The sequence below is a fragment of the Saimiri boliviensis genome, chromosome 3 (assembly GCF_048565385.1).
Source record: "Saimiri boliviensis isolate mSaiBol1 chromosome 3, mSaiBol1.pri, whole genome shotgun sequence".
In the NCBI taxonomy this organism is placed as follows: domain Eukaryota; kingdom Metazoa; phylum Chordata; class Mammalia; order Primates; family Cebidae; genus Saimiri; species Saimiri boliviensis.
The window spans coordinates 62219755-62236099 of NC_133451.1; the positions used below are offsets into that span (position 1 = coordinate 62219755).

General features: G+C 37.6%; 1 protein-coding gene across 1 annotated transcript in view; it reads right to left on the reverse strand.

Annotated features, from left to right (window-relative positions):
- Positions 1 to 15131, reverse strand: part of CENPC (centromere protein C) — a 64060-nt gene extending 48929 nt beyond the window's left edge. Inside the window, exons 1-5 of the mRNA XM_039468564.2 lie at positions 14886 to 15131; positions 14240 to 14286; positions 11069 to 11139; positions 9926 to 10020; positions 2146 to 2239 (exon numbers count right to left, since the gene is read on the reverse strand). Coding sequence (XP_039324498.1) covers positions 2146 to 2239; positions 9926 to 10020; positions 11069 to 11139; positions 14240 to 14286; positions 14886 to 14903 — 325 coding nt within the window. The 5' untranslated portion in view covers positions 14904 to 15131. The remainder of the gene's footprint in view (positions 1 to 2145; positions 2240 to 9925; positions 10021 to 11068; positions 11140 to 14239; positions 14287 to 14885) is intronic.
- Positions 15132 to 16345: the final 1214 nt, after the last annotated feature.

Consider the following 16345-nt stretch of genomic DNA (forward strand, 5'->3'; position numbering starts at 1 on the left):
TTATCCACATCTTCAACAACCCTTATTTTCCTTTTTTTGTTTTATATAATAGCTGACCTAGTGAGCATAAAGTGGTATCTCCCTAGGGTCTTAACTTGCACTTCTCTAACGACTAAAGATTTCAAGCATCGTTTCATATATTCATTGGCCAACTGTATACCTTCTTTGGAGAAATACCTATTGAAGTCCTTTGTTCATCTTTTATTTGAGTATTTGGGTTGTCTGGTTCTTCTGTGGTTGAGCTGTAGAAGTTCTTTGTATATTCTAGATATAAATCTCTATTATTCTTATCAGGTAAATTATTTGCAAATACTTTCTCCTGGTCTGGTTCCCCTTCCACACTCTTGATAGTATCCTTCAGGTTACTTTTTTTTTTTTTTTTTTTTTTTTTTTTCTGAGACACAGTCTTAATTCTGTCACCCAGGCTGGAGTGCAGTGGTGCAATCTTCAACTCACTGCAACCTCCATCTCCTGGGTTCAAGCAATACTCCTGACTCAGCCACTTGAGTAGCTGGGATAACAGGCACTTGCCACCGCATCCAGCAAATTTTTGTATTTTTAGTAGAGACGGAGTTTTACCATGTTGGCCAGGCAGGTCTCAAACTCCTAACCTCAAGTGATCCACCCACGTCAACCTCCCAAAGTGTTGGGATTACCGGCATGAGCAAACATGCCCAGCCCCAGATTAATATTTTTCTAAGAAACATAAACACAAATTATTTTGTAAAAAATCTAAATAACATAAAAATGTGAATTCTCACAAAACTATAAATTAAATGCAATTGCAGTTAGAATTGTAAAATTTTATTAGGAATTGGATAAAACTAAAAGCTTATAGAAAGAAAAAAGGCTGGCGAACAGCAGTGGAATAGTAAAGGTATTTATCTCCGTATCAGCACATACTATAAAGCTACTATAAGTAACAAGAGTATTGTGTTGACAGAGGAAAAAACATTCAAAAGTATGTTGAATGTGTTGGGAGGCCAAGGTGGGCAGATCACCTGAGGTCAAGAGTTTAAGACCAGATGGCCAACATGGTGAAACCCCACCTCTACTAAAAATACAGAAAATTAGCCAGGTGAGGTGGCATGTGCCTGTAATTCCAGCTACTCAGGAGACTGGGGCAGGAGAATTGCTTGAATCTGGGATGCAGAGGTTGTAGTGAGCCAAGATCAGGCGACTGCACTGCAGCTTGGACAACAAGAGCAAAACTCCGTGTCAAAAAAAAAAAATAATGTATGTTGAATGTTATGTAAGACTTAATATATGATATAAGTGGTACATTCAGAAGCAAACAGATTTTTTTAAATTAATAAACAGATCTGACACAACTGACCACCTGGAAGAAAATAAACTTAGAAGATTATGTCACATTATATACCAAAACACATTCCGAATCGTTAAAGATTTAGATTTTTTTTTTTTTAAAAAGGTATTCAGATGAAAACTCTAAGTTATTACAGATACCATTGGGATAAGAAACTTTGAACTAAAACAGGAAACTTAAAGCTATAAAACAAAAGTTACACCATTTAACAATTAAAAATCCAACAGTCAATAAACATATGGTGCTCAAACTCCGGCAATCACGGAAATGGACTCTAAAGTAAAAACGAGATTGTTCATTATCAATGAACTGGCAAAAAACGTAGACTAGTTAAATAGTCTATCAGGTAAAAGATAGTCATACGTTATTGGTGTGAAAGGAAATTGTAATAGCCTTTTCTGAAAGCACAGGCACAGACACATACAAACACATATGCTTTTTTTTTCACTTATGAGCACCAATTAAGTTATAGAATGATTCAAAGGCTACTTCAGCAGAATGATAGAAGTAATGACTAAATTATTCTTTTAAACCTTTATTAACTCAATGGAGCAACCCTCTTTTAATCCAAAAAATGAAAATAAAGAAAACTTTAAAAAGTAATAGCACGTATCACAGACTAAAGGAAATGGAGAAGACAGAAAAAGGGCACTGACTATGGAGTTGTAAGGAAATCAAAAAATATTCATCCATTTCACAATTCACAATTCTGTCTAACCTGAACCTGACCTTCACACTCAAAACAACACATGCAGCATTAGCATTTCTCACTTTTTAAATATATCCAAGCAAATAATGCCCATGGAGATGCCACCAACCTGATCTGTTGGTGACTTCACTTGGTTCTACAATAAACTGCAGAGAGGCTTCTTTCTTCCTTGAAGAAATTGGAACTGACTTTGGATGTGATTTCTGGCACAGAGCACAGAAGAAATACAACATTAGAACTATTTTATTAACTTACCATTTCTGATGAAATATATTTGTTTTAAAATGGGAGGAAAACCAACATTCTAAAACAACAAACCAGCTGTTAAGAGTTTTATACTACTTTTTATTTTATTTCTAAAGCAATAGTTACTTTACAAAACAATTTGGCATTATTCAGTAAGGCTGAAATTTCATACAACCTATCACAGAAACAATATTGCTCTCAACAGCCAAAAACTATGTGGACAGAAGACTGAATAAACTTACTGAATAAATAAGTTGTGGTAAAGATATATCATATTACATACATAATAGTGAAACAAACTACAATAATATATACAATTATTTTAACCAGAAAAAAAAGCTGCAGAAGTACATAACAATCCTATTTATGCAAAGTTCAAAATAGACATGTAAAACTCTATAGTATTTACAGATTCACTCTTTGCAGGAAAGAGTTAACATATTAGGCCTGATCATTTAAAAGGCCAGCTTACAGGGTAATCCCTTGGTAGGCATTCAGAGATTTGACTTTTAGAATATTCCCTCCATTCCCAACAGACAAGGTTGCACCTGCTGTAACATCCTGCCTACACTACTTGTATAAACACCCTGCCTACACTGCTTGTATAAACAATGTGATTTATAGTTAGCATCTGCTTTCTCTCCTTCTGGGAGTGTGTAAAATTTTGGTAGGCAGAGAGTGTATATGGGACCAACCCCCAGTGAAAACAACCTGAGTTTTAAAAAAGCTTCTCTGAGGAGAAAGTGTTTATACATGTTACTGCATTTAACTGCTGGAGGAAATGAGTACACTCTATATGGCCCCTTGGGGAGCACAGGAAGCCTATACATGGATTCCTCCAGACTCTACCTAATGTAAATTTTTCCCTTACTGACCTAGCTGTGTATTTTGACTGAATGACTATAATAAGTATCAGTCATGAGTTCAACTGTAAGCCAAGTCTCTTGAGTCCTTTTAGTGAAGCACCAAATGTGGATGGTAGTGGGACCTGTCACAGAGGTCTCCTTCTGCTCTCTGTAGCAACAGAAATGTGGACATGGTATCAGCACAGATCTACCAGTAGAAAAATAAATAAAAAACAGACTGATATGGTATGGCAGTGTTCCCACCCAAATCTCAACTTGAACTGTATCTCCCAGAATTCCCTTGTGTTGTGGGTGGGGCCCAGGGGGTGATAACTGAATCATGGAGAAACTTATAAGGATTAGTGGAAGTGTAAGACACCTCTAAAAAAAGGTGCAAGCCAGATGCAGTGGCTCACATATGTAATCCCAGCACTTTTGGAGGCCAGGGCAAAAGGATCACTTGAGGTCAAGAATTCAAGACCAGGCTGGGAAACTTAGCAAGACCACATCTCTATGAAAAACAAAAAATTAGGCAAGAGTGGTGGTGCATGCTTGTGGTCCTACCTACTCAGGAGGCTGAGGTAGAAGGATCACTTGAGCCCAGACATTTGAGGTTGCAGTGGGCTATGAGCACGCCACTGCACTCCAGCAATAGAGCAAGACCTTGTCTCAAAAAAAAAGAAGGGGCATGCAAACAGAGGGTGTTAAAAGTGTGTATAGCCGAATGTGTCTTTTGTCACAGAAAAGAAAAAAGTGTATATAGAGGTAGGAAAACTGGGTGGGTGCAGTGGCTCACGTCTGTAATCCCAGCACTTTGGGATGCTGAGGGGAGGCAGATCACCTGAGGTAAGGAGTTCGAGACCAGCCTGACTAATACAGTGAAGCTCCGCCTGTACTAAAAAAACAAAAGTTAGCCAGGAGTGGTGGCAGGTACCTGTAGTCCCAGGTACTCAGGAGGCTGAGACAGGAGAATTGCTTGAAACTGGGAGGTGGAGGTTGCAGTGAGCCAAGATTGTGCCACTGCACTCCAGCCTGGTCAGCAGAGCGAGACTCCATCTCAAAAAAAAAAATAAATAAAAATAAAAAAATAAAAAAAGAAGGTAGTAAAACCAAAGAGCCTCTCCCAAACCCATCAGAAGATTAGATGTTTACTCTCTTGAGTTTCTAAAACATAAAGACTGTGAAATTAGTGGTGGAAGACACAGGTGAAGTTAAGGGCAATACATGAAAACCAGAGATATTAAATAGGAGCATTCAAACTGCACTTTCCCCTTTGCCACATCTGACTAAAATTCAAAACAATCTCTGTTAGAATTGAATCGCCAAGCGAGAGAGGTATCTTACCAGGCTGAGGGAAAAGAAATCTACAGATGTTAACACCTGGGTATCAACAATTAAATGGAGTAAGCTACACCAGTGAAATCCACCAGTCTACAAATTTTACTAGGCATATGGAGCTCCCCATGTGTTTTAGTTTCCCACTTTCAAAGGAGAGGAGACAGCTAAGGATCATTAGACATAAGAAAAAAAGCCAGGTAATGAGCAAAGTAAGTAAAAAAGGTACTTGTAGAAAACGGAAGTTGTAAGAAGAAATATTTATGAAAAGGGTTAGATGAACCTAACATCAAAAAAAATAATAAAAATTTAGATCACTAAAGACAGATGACAATATCCTAAAAGCCTGCAAAGAGGAAAAAACAGTAACAAAGGATCAAGGACTCAAAACAGTATTCTCAAGAGGAGGAGCTAAAATAAGAGAAAGCAACATTTTTAAAAGTCTAAGGGAAAATATACCTGACTAAAACAGAGGCTTCATATGAAAAAATATGTTACTTTAACTAAAGGAAAATAATTTCTAATACAACTCTGTACTCACCCAAATTACTTATCATGAGAGTAAAACCATGATATTTTTAAACATTTAAGGTCTTAAATTCTCAGAAAGCTATTAAAGGATGAGTTCCAAAAAAGGAGAGGCCAAGAAAAAAGGAAGACTTAAGATCCAAGAAATATGAGATGCAATTCAGGAGAAAAGCAAAGGGACTCCCTCTGATATAGGAAGAGTACATGACAAAATCTATTTGATAGCTCTAAGGATAGACAGAAGGGAAAAAAAAGAGCAGAGATAGTTTCAAAAAAAGCTGAAAATGATAAATTACTTAAAGGGTCTACATATACTAAGACATTTATACTTAAACTTTTGTCACAGAAAACTGGTGACGAATTAGTCATAGGTGCACAGAAAGTCAAAACTGGAAAAACCAAGATTAAATCAGGAGAAAACTAAGAGCTGTACATAAAGAAAAATTAACCATTAGTACTTTACATAGCTGTGACTACTGAAACAGTTGTAAAAATATTGTGAACCCTAAATACTAATCCTACTGAAAATATGATGTACTAAAAAATGGAAGTTTATGTGTTGTGGTACAAAGTAGAAACTATATGACAAATAGTCTAAACTTCCATAGTAGAAAATCAGTAAGTAATAGCAAAGACTGAAAAAAAATCAAGAAACTGTCATATAAACATTATTTTGAAATACGGAGTCAAAATATCCAGAAGAATAACTAAGACTAAGAAGTTGGACTTAGAGGAGGAAGAGTGGGCTCTACTTTTTTTTTTTTGTGGAAGTTATGGAATTATTTTAACTTATATGTATATAATGCCTTTGAGCTTAAAAATAATTCTTCCAAAACATTAAGAAGAAAATTATTTTAAAAGATAGGGAAGAGGGCTGGGCACAGTGGTTCACGCCTGTAATCTTGGCACTTTAGGAGGTGGAGGCAGGCAGATCACAAGGTCAGAAGATCGAGACCATCCTGTTTAACATGGTTAAACCCCGTCTCTCCTAAAAATACAAAAATCATCCAGGCATGGTGGCACGCACTTGTAGTCTCAGCTTCTTGGGAGGGTGGGGCAGGAGAATCGCTTGAACCTAAAAGGCAGTGGCTGCAGTGAGTTGAGACTGAGCCACTGCACTCTGGCCTGGGAGACAGAGGAAGACTCCATCTCAAAAAAAAAAAATAAAATAAATAAATAAATAATAAAATTTAAAAAAAAATATATATATATATATATATATATATGGATATATATGGAAAAGAAAACAGTGAACCAGCATAGACAGCTGGTTCTTTGAAAATGCTAATGACAGAAAAATACCTCTAACAACACAGATAATTTAAAAAGGTGAAAATGAGCAATAAAAAAAGAGTAACAACGATGAGAAAGATCATAAAGTTAACTATACACAAATTAAGAAGGAAATAGATGTTTCAAGGAAATTATAAAATATCAAAACTGGCAAAAGAAATACAAAAAATGTAACATCATCATTAAATAAAGTGGTAATCACAAACATCCCCAACAAAGCAGCCTCAACCGTATGTTTTACAAATGATCTAAATTTGAAGAAACAGATCATTTTTGCTTAATCAAGTTATCCCAGAAAACAGAAGAGAAAAACTAATTTCTTTCATGAAGCTTGGTTGTGTTGCAGTTAAAACCTAAGGACTCATATCTTATTTTACTTAAAGACATACAAATATGAAATAGTAACTAGACCTCAAAATCTCAAGTTCTCAAACAGAAAACCCAGTAAGACAGGTAAGTTTTAAGTCTGATTAACTCACTTTATTTTCAAATCAAGTAAACAAATTCCACTTCTTATGTGGAAGGCCTGGGCCAAGTTTGTTGCATGGAAAGGCCCTACCTGAAAAAAACCCTAACAACTACCTGTTGTTTGGAAGCATCCATCTCAAGGATTCGAATAAAAAGAATAATATAAAAATAAAGAATATATGAAAAATAAAATTAAGAAAAAAAAATGAAACTAAAAACAAGCAAATGAGAGGACCAACAAAGCCAAACTTGTTTTCTGAAAGACCAAAACTGATAAACCCTGACAAAATGAATCAATGAAAAAGACAAGGCATAGCAGGCACAGTGACATGTGCCTCATGAGCAGTAAGTAGTCCCAGCTACTACTTAGCTTCGGGAGGATGACTTAAGCCCAAGAGTTCTAGTCCATCTTGGGCAACATAGCAAGATCCCTAGCTCTAATTTAAAAAAAAAAAAAAAAAAAAAAAGATAAGGCATAAATAACCAATGTCAGGAATGAAAAAGAGTATGTAACTATAGGTCCCACAAACATTATAATACTGTAAAAAGACATTACAAAACAACATTATCATTATCCAAATAAACTGGAAATTTCAAATAAAATGAACAAATCCCTAAAAAGAGAAAATTAGGCAAAACTTTCCAAAAAAAAGGAAAATAAAAAATCAAAATTGTCTACTGAAACTATTAAGAAAAATCTAAATCTTTCATATTCTATATCGTCGTCTAGGTAGCAGCTGTAAAATTTCAATGCAATACACATGCAATTTGTGAATTTTAACATATTATGTTTCATAAGAAAACAAAAGTGAGGCCAGGCCCAGTGCTCATGCCTGTAATCCCAATGCTTTGGGAGGCTGAGGCAGGAGGACTGATTGAGCCCAGAAGTTTGAAACAAGCCTAGGGAACATACTGAAACCCTGCCTCTGTAAAGAAAAATTTTAAATGGCCAGATGCAGTGGCTCACACCTGTAAACCCAGCACTTTGGGAGGTCAAGTTCGGCAGAACACTGGAGGTCAGGAGTTCAAGACCAGCCTGGCCAACATGGTGAAAATCCGCCTCTACTAAAACTACAAATATTAGCCTGGTGTGGAGGTGGGTGCCTACAACCTCAGGTACTCAGGAGGCTGAGGCAGGAGAATCGTTTGAACCTGGGAGGTGGAGGTTGCAGTGAGCTGAGATAGCACCACTGCACTCCAGCCTGGGTGACAGAGCAAGACTGTGAAAAGTAAATAAACAGTTCAGCATGGTGACATGCATCCATAGTTCTAGCTATTCCGTAGGCTGAGAGGGAAGGGTTGTTCAAGCTCAGGAAAAGTTCAAGGCTGCAGAGAGCTATGATCATATCATGGCACTCCATCCTGAGCTAAAGAGTGAAATCCTGTCTCAGAAAAGGAAAAGTAAATAAATTCATATTTTAAAACTTTCACAAAGATAAAACTATGAATAACATCAAATATTTAAGAAACAATACTGACTCATAAACAATTCAGGAGAAAAGAGAAAGATAAAATACTGAACAACTCATTTTACAAAGCAATATAAACATAGAGGAGAGCCCCTTCTTTTGAACATTTATTTCTTATTATTCATTTAAAGTTATGAATTCCCTTTAACACTATTTTAGCTAAATCTCACAAGTTCTGATAATTCATATTATTGTTTTTATTCAGTTCAGAATATTTTGCAGTCCCAACATGCTTTCTTCTTTGGCCCAAAGTAATTTAGAGTCATTGCAGTGGACCTTGACTTTAGAGCACAATGTCTCAAAAGGGACCATATTTACCCTCCTTTAAATTTTAAAAAGAGAAAAAACATACAAGATTCTCAAGAAATATGAAATTGAAAAACAAAGAAAATGATTCTTGAGATGGGAAACAAATGAAGTGAACCCTCTGATCCACCCATTTCCAGGATGTGACACACAGGGGAAATCTTCAGTTGAGGAGCCAAAGCTGAGGATTCAGGAAGACCAAGGTGGTTAGAATTTACAAGGTAAAATACTGGACACGAGTTACACAGAGAAAACTTTGGAATGTACAGATCTCTCTTGAGCATTCAATCAAATATTTGAACAGAGAATGTGTTGTGAGAAAACCAGAGAAAGAACCACCCGAAGCCTTGAGGGGGAATATCCTCCCAGTCACACAGGACCTAAAATAATGCCTGTACTTACCAGCCAGAGTGGAAAACCTCCATAAGTAACAGAACACAGTAGAGTAAAGAAGAATTTTGCCTCAGAAGGGAAGAAAATTAGCTACAGGCTATATTTTGCTAGTCTTTATTGTTTCCACAGCTCCTCAGATCTCTAAAAATAAAATTAGTTTCCATTTTTTAAAATAGTTACTTTAGCAGGAGTGTTAGCCTTCTGTGACTTATTGCATCCTATCTAGAAGAACCTCTAGCATAACCTTGATACCAAAGCCCTGTAAGAACATTTTAAGAAAAAAAGACAGTATTGTTCACAAACATAGAAGCAAACATCTTCAATATTAGGCAAACCTAATCAAAAAAGTTAATACTTTATGAGCAAGTTAAGTTTATCCCAGAAAACGTAAAGTTGCTTTAACTTTCAAAAACCATTGTAATTTATCATGTTTCAGAAGTCTTCTCAATTCTGAAAGAAATGGTTTTGTCTTCATTCCTTGGAGCTAAAAGGCTACAATATGTTTAATATGTTGACAGCCTTTTATAGTTTTCTAGTAAATGTTATTTCTAGCACTATATGATTTTTCTAATTAGTACATAAATAAATACTTTATTTATGATCAAACAAACAGCAAACAATTAAAATATATAATCAACAAAAGACCGATTTCCCTTTAGAGCAAGGTAGTACCTTCATTTTTAAGAATATAACCAAACCTGTCAACCTGAACAGCAACTTCAATCCCTGCCCATTTTCCTAAAAACCTAATTTGAGTATTATTTTAGAAGTGAGAAATGTTTGTTATAATTTGACAACGCTAATTCCCATAACCCCAATTCTAACACAGAAAATATCAAATAAAACTTTTCACAAAATATCTCCAAATTCTAAAGAAAGTCAATGGGAATACAGAATTCCCTTTCAAGAATAAGACTTGCAAACAACTAAAATATACGTAAGTATATTGTGCATACCTTCATTCATTAAAATATTAAACCTATACCAGCTCTCCTTTATCACTTACCTCTTTGCTTGGTGACTGAATACAAGTGTCTTTTATTTTGGGTGTTGAATAAAGCACTGATTTTATAGAATTTGTACTAAAATCATTGGCAAGACCTAAAACAAAAGTATAAAATTTTCAAAAACAAGATATAACGTAATATCTATTAGTTACAATTAAAAGTAGCTGTATATAGCATGTGAAGAACCATCTGTTGACTCACTGACCACAATTAGCTTAAGTCAAGTAGAGACATTAATTCAATACTCAAATGTTCCTGGGAAGCATCAAGAATAAAGAAAAAAAAAAAAAAACACCTGAAGTATCAATATATGCCAGCTCTTCTTTCAGAGCTTGTATAGAAAACATTTTTTTCTATCATCTGCCCCTATTTCTTTGGCCGGTTTACTCTTATTCTAATACCTGCTGATGCTAATCACTACTTGGAAAAGTATTTGCTATAATTCATGACTTTCTTAAACAGGCATATATATCACCAAAGATTATACCAAATTCTCTAACGATCTCAAGAATTCTACACATCTATTTTCATTACATTAAGTATTTTTTCTGGCTGGGTGCAATGGCTTACACCTATAATCCCAACACTTTGGAAGGCTGAAGTGGGCAGGTCACTTGAGGCTAGGAGTTTGATACCAGCCTGGCCAACATGGTGAAACCTGGACTCTACTAAAATAAAAATAAAAATAAGCCAGGCGTGGCGGCACACACCTATAATCCCAGCTACTTGGAAGCCTGAGGCAATAGAATCTGCTTGAACCTGGTAGGTAGAGGCTTCAGGGAGTTGAGATAGTACCATCGCATACCAGCCTGGGCAACAGAACAAGACTATGTCTCAAAAACATAAATAAATATTTTTTTCTTGTGTATGTTAATTATGTATGGACTTCTAGATTACAGTAATCTAATGTGAACTAAAGGGGATGACAAATTATTGTCAAATTATTGTTATTTTTGTCAGTATTATCCTAAGTATGCCAGAAGGTACACAAAGCATTGCACATGAACTCAAAATTCTAGGGAAAATACTTTAAGTATATTTAAACCCTAGAACATATTTGCTGCATTTGATATTAATTACCATGACAAACTCATATTTTCATCCACCTAACCCTCAAATTCCATCTTGAAATGAAGCCTTACTTTTTTCTTCAAAACAGTCTTGTAAGATTTCCAGAACATTCTGGCCTTGCTCTGTGTTAATGTTCCGTGCCCTAATAAAGAAAGAGAAAATATAACCAATCATTTTCAGAAGATATTTGTTTATATTACCATCTATTTGAAAATTCCAGATCTCATTATAAAATATTAATTAACTTAATATGTAAAATATCTTTACCATTCGAAGATAATACAAGTATTTGAGGGTCTATGAGTTCCCTCTAATGAACTCCTTCTTTCCTAATAAGAATTAGTATATAATAATCTACATTAACAATTACATTTCTTAGTTGAACAGCCATCGCTAAAGCCATGTCTAAAGCTGTTTTAGATTACTGCTGTATCTCAACACAAATTTTTTTGAATGAATCCAATCGGTCCTGAAATGCTTTTTTAAAAGACTTTACAGTTACATCTCCAAGTAACATATTCCTCCCTATAAGTTCTCAAATGCATTTTTGATTCAGTATCGTTAATATTAACAATTTATGAATCAATATAAATTTTAATTAAAAATTACGTTGAGCGTATAGATTCACATGCAGCTATAAAAAATAATAGAAATTCTTTGTTCACTTTACCCAGTGCTCCTCAGTGCTGAGTTTACAAAACTATAGCATATTATCATAACCAGGATGCTAATATTGATACAATCTACCAATGCTATTTCAATTTCTCCAGTTCTACATGTACTCATTTCTGAATATGTTCGTGTTTATGTGTATTTATTTCGACACAACGTATCACATCTGCATGTTCATATAAAACAACCAGAGTCAAGATACTGAATAGTTCCATCATCACAAAGATCCTCTATTGTCCTTTTATAACCATAACCACTTTTCTCTCTCCTCCTTCCTGCCTCCTCTCATTCCTAACCTCTGGCAACCGCTAATATGTCCTCTATTTCTAAAATTCTGTCATTTGGAAAAAAATTAAAAGTAACTAGAATCATACAGTATGTATCCTTTGCCCTGGCTTTTTTCACTCAACACAATTCTATGGAGATCAATCGCAGTTGAATGTATCAATATTTCTTTGCTATTTAGAGAAAAGTAGCATTCCACGCTATGTGTATACCACAAAGTTCAACCATTTACCTGTTGAAGGACGTCTGGATTTCAATCAGTATAAAATTTTGACATGCATGTCTAACAGGGTTGTCAAATTTTGCTTAAAAGGCCAGACAGTAAATATTTCAGACTTGTAAACTATACGGTCTCTGCCACAACCAGTCGATTCTCCCATTCTAACCCGAAAGCAACCACAGACAGTATGTAAATAAAGAAGCATGCCTGTATTCCAATAAAACTGAAACAAAACCTGTGACAAAACATTTGGCTGGCCTATCAGCCAAAGTTAACTGATCCCTCATCTACAAAATTTCTATTATTCTTGAAAAGTACTATATATGAAGTAATTAAAGATTGTGAGCCACAATGCATTATCAGGTCATCCATCATAAACTTTTATAACTGAAACATCTCAGAAATCATCCAGTCTAATAATTATCACCCAAACAGATGCATAAAATTACTTTTGTAGCTTTGCAGAAATACATATTGGGTCACATCCCACAAACCAATTTAATCAGATTTTCTAGGGTGATTGAGATAATTCTGATGTGTGAATCTAGTTAAAAAACACTAGCTGAATCCTGTGCCCTCATTTTGTAGATAGGCAAACTGAAATCCAAATTGGTCAAATGGCCTGCCTCAGTTTGCAAACTTAATTAGTATTAGTGGCTGGCCTTCTACCAAAATATAGGTCACTATTATAAATTCTGCCCTTGACACCAGCCCAGAATACCACCTACAGGTGCATATATTTCCAACTATAAACACACTCCTGCTATTACCTATTTCATGGATGAAATCCAAAAAGATAGATTTGTCAAAGGTGATAATGCAGACAGTCACTACTAAAACACAAGTGACATTAGTCTAGACAACAGCTTTTTCAAAATTTATCAAATTAATCTTTTCTCCCCCCTTGTCATTATTATTACCTTAGCATAAAAGCACCTCCATCATGTCTAGACTACTACGACCCCTTTCTTAAGCTACCTTGTAAACATTAAACCCCTTTGCTTTTTTAAATGTGTGTGTTTTTACATCAGACAGCCCTTATTCCACAGAAGATTTAGGACAGCTTATTCAAGCCTATAATAAATGCCTAAAGTCTAACATATCTATTTTCTGCCCAATCCAACTCATATGGTCATTTTCCACTAATACCCAACATATTCACCTTCTTAAATCAGGTCTCTCTGCTACTGACAAATAAATGTATTCCTACTTTGGTTCCTTTTTTAAGTTACTTTCTATGTCTGCAATGTACTTTATCTTAGTCTTTAAATCCCTATTCAAGATCCACCTAAGTTACACTACAACTTTAAAGCTTTCCTTAATACCAACAACACACAAATCCCTTATTTCTTACATGGCTGTCTATACTGCAAGTTAATGCTTAATTATATATAGGCCTACTCTCTATAATATACAAGTCATTACTTCAGTATTAAAAGTGGAAATTTTTGTCCGTTAAATTATTTCACAAATGTACATTTTCCCAATTGAAATGAAAGCTTCTTGTAAGGAAAAGAAAGTATTTCTGTGCCCCATTGGACGTACTAAAATCACAGCTCAATAAACAAGACGTTATTCACAATAGCATCTTCACTTTTAAAAACATGCTTTTCATCCTATTACTATTAAATATTTAACCAGAAAATTTACTTTTAACAGGTTTTATAATTAAAAGGACCAAAACAACCCAAATTAGCACCCAACAAATAAATGCATGACGGCATGTAGTATTTTTCTTTTTGCCTCACTGAATAATTTTCTAATTTTACCATTTGATTCATGCTACAAAATCCTTTTCCCATGGCAGTCACGTAGTCAGAATTGAGACTGTCTCTTCCTGGTTCCACTATTGTATCAGGTGGATTTCTTTTTTCACTGCCACAAAGTCACTGCACTGCTTGCATTAACATTCCTCTGTTAACATAAAATAACTAAGATGACTAGTCTTAAGTGGGCAAAGAAATCATTATTTTAGTCAGAGGTGACACTTTCTCCTTTCTTCATTTAAAAATCTACATAAAGATGGTAATAAAACTAATCTTAAAAGTTTAAGTATATAAATCACCTGGAAGGTCGACAAAATCTTCTTCTGTAGTCATTTTTGAGGTGATCCTGAAAGAGAAGTAAATCACCAACACAAAATATGAGTTGCTGCTTCCATCAGTCATTCACAGCTTGCACCTTTTAACTAACAGGTGTCTTTCAGAAGACTTTGTTAATAACTGATGCCCCATAAATATCAGCCACGAAAACTGCATATAAGGTCACCACTTTGACAAAAGAACTGAAAATGTCAGATTATTTCCAGCTATAGTTGTTACATAATCTGCTCCTCCCAACTAGCGAGTGTGATGCAAAGGCACATGTTTAAGGCGTTTCAATACTTCTACTATGGGCAGCAAAGTATTTGGAGGCCTAGGAACTGCGGCTAGACTAAAAGGCAGGAATCACAAGCACCTCTCAAAACTAAGACGTCGGCATAGACGAAATGACGACATGAAAACTTAAATAATAAAAGTACAATAGATTAACTCTGGTTAGCGACAAACGATCACACTTCATTTCAAAAATTCCTGCGGCTTTCCCCCTGAAATCCGTCAGAGACCACAGCCCCAGCCCAGCGTTTCCTTCTCCCGAGCCTCGGGCGCCTGTGCCCCGCGCCGCAGCCAGGCGCTCAACCGCTCGCCTGTAGCGCCCGGGCCCGCCCTTACCAGACCCGAGGCAGCCATCTTCCGGCCCCGCTGAGCTCGCGCAGAGGTCTGAGGTGGAAATCCACACGGGCCACAGCTCCAGGAGGCCGAGCAAGAAACTAGTCACTAGACTACGAGGCTGCGGCCCAGTAACACCTTCAAGTTGAAGGCGACTGCGACGAGAGCGACGGTCCGGAAGGCGCGCGCTAACAACGCAAGCCGCCCATTGGCTACGCCCTCAACAAACAGAAACACTCAGCGCGAGTCGGGTTTGAACTGGACAGCACATGCGCAAAACCGGCCACGCCGTCCAATAGGAAGCAAGCGTTTAGTGGTCTCGCCCCTTCAGGCTCCTGGCCAATGGCCCTGCCGCCCGCAGCCCCGCCCTCCCTGCCTTCGGCCGCGCTCAGCCCCGCCCTCCCTGACTCCGGCCGCGCGCAGCCCCGCCCTCCCTGACTCCAGCCGCCCGCAGCCCCACCCTCCCTGCCTCCGGCCGCGCGCAGCCCCGCCCTCCCCGACTCCGGCCGCGCGCAGCCCCGCCCTCCCTGAATCCGGCCGCGCGCAGCCCCGCCCCCCTGCCTCCAGCCGCCCGCAGCCCCGCCCTCCCTGCCTCCGGCCGCGCGCAGCCCCGCCCTCCCTGACTCCGGCCGCCCGCAGCCCCTCCCTCCCTGCCTCCGGCCGCGCGCAGCCCCGCCCTCCCCGACTCCGGCCGCGCGCAGCCCCGCCCTCCCTGACTCCGGCCGCGCGCAGCCCCGCCCCCCTGCCTCCGGCCGCCCGCAGCCCCGCCCTCCCTGCCTCCGGCCGCGCGCAGCCCCGCCCTCCCCGACTCCGGCCGCGCGAAGCCCCGCCCCCCCTGCCTCGGGCCTCTCGGTTCTTTCCACCTCTCTCTCCATCAGCTCCGAGTTAGGGACCGGCGTGACACTGGGCCGTTGTTTGGAAGGCACGGCCATGGCAACCGCCCCTTGTGCCCAATGCAAAACTTCTCAACAGTTCTATTTAATACTTGGAAGAATGAGAGGTAGAAATTGCTGACGACTTTATTCGAATAGAATCTTTTTTTGAAGAAATTTTTCTGATGCAGATTTGTCAGGGACGCCCAGCCCATCTAAACATCATCTCTGAAAATAATTGAACTGTATAATAATGGTGATGATGGCTTGTATTATTTTTCAAATATGTGGGTGATATTTTGGTGATGCATTGCCAACAAATGACCCACGTAAATATCTATCAATTAAGTATGATGCACTGAAAAGAATTCTATACAGAATCCTGAAACCTGCCAGCCGTGACTAACTATGTGTCGTCTAGGACAAAATTGTGGCACCATTCTGGGTGTTTCCATAGTGATAGAATGGACGTCTAAATTAGGTGCTCTGAAGACCTCGTCCTACCTGACCAGTGTGTTATTCTGTGAAGCTGTATCTTATTTTATTTAATTAAAAATTTACAAGAAAATTTTAATCAGAAAATAGTTTACT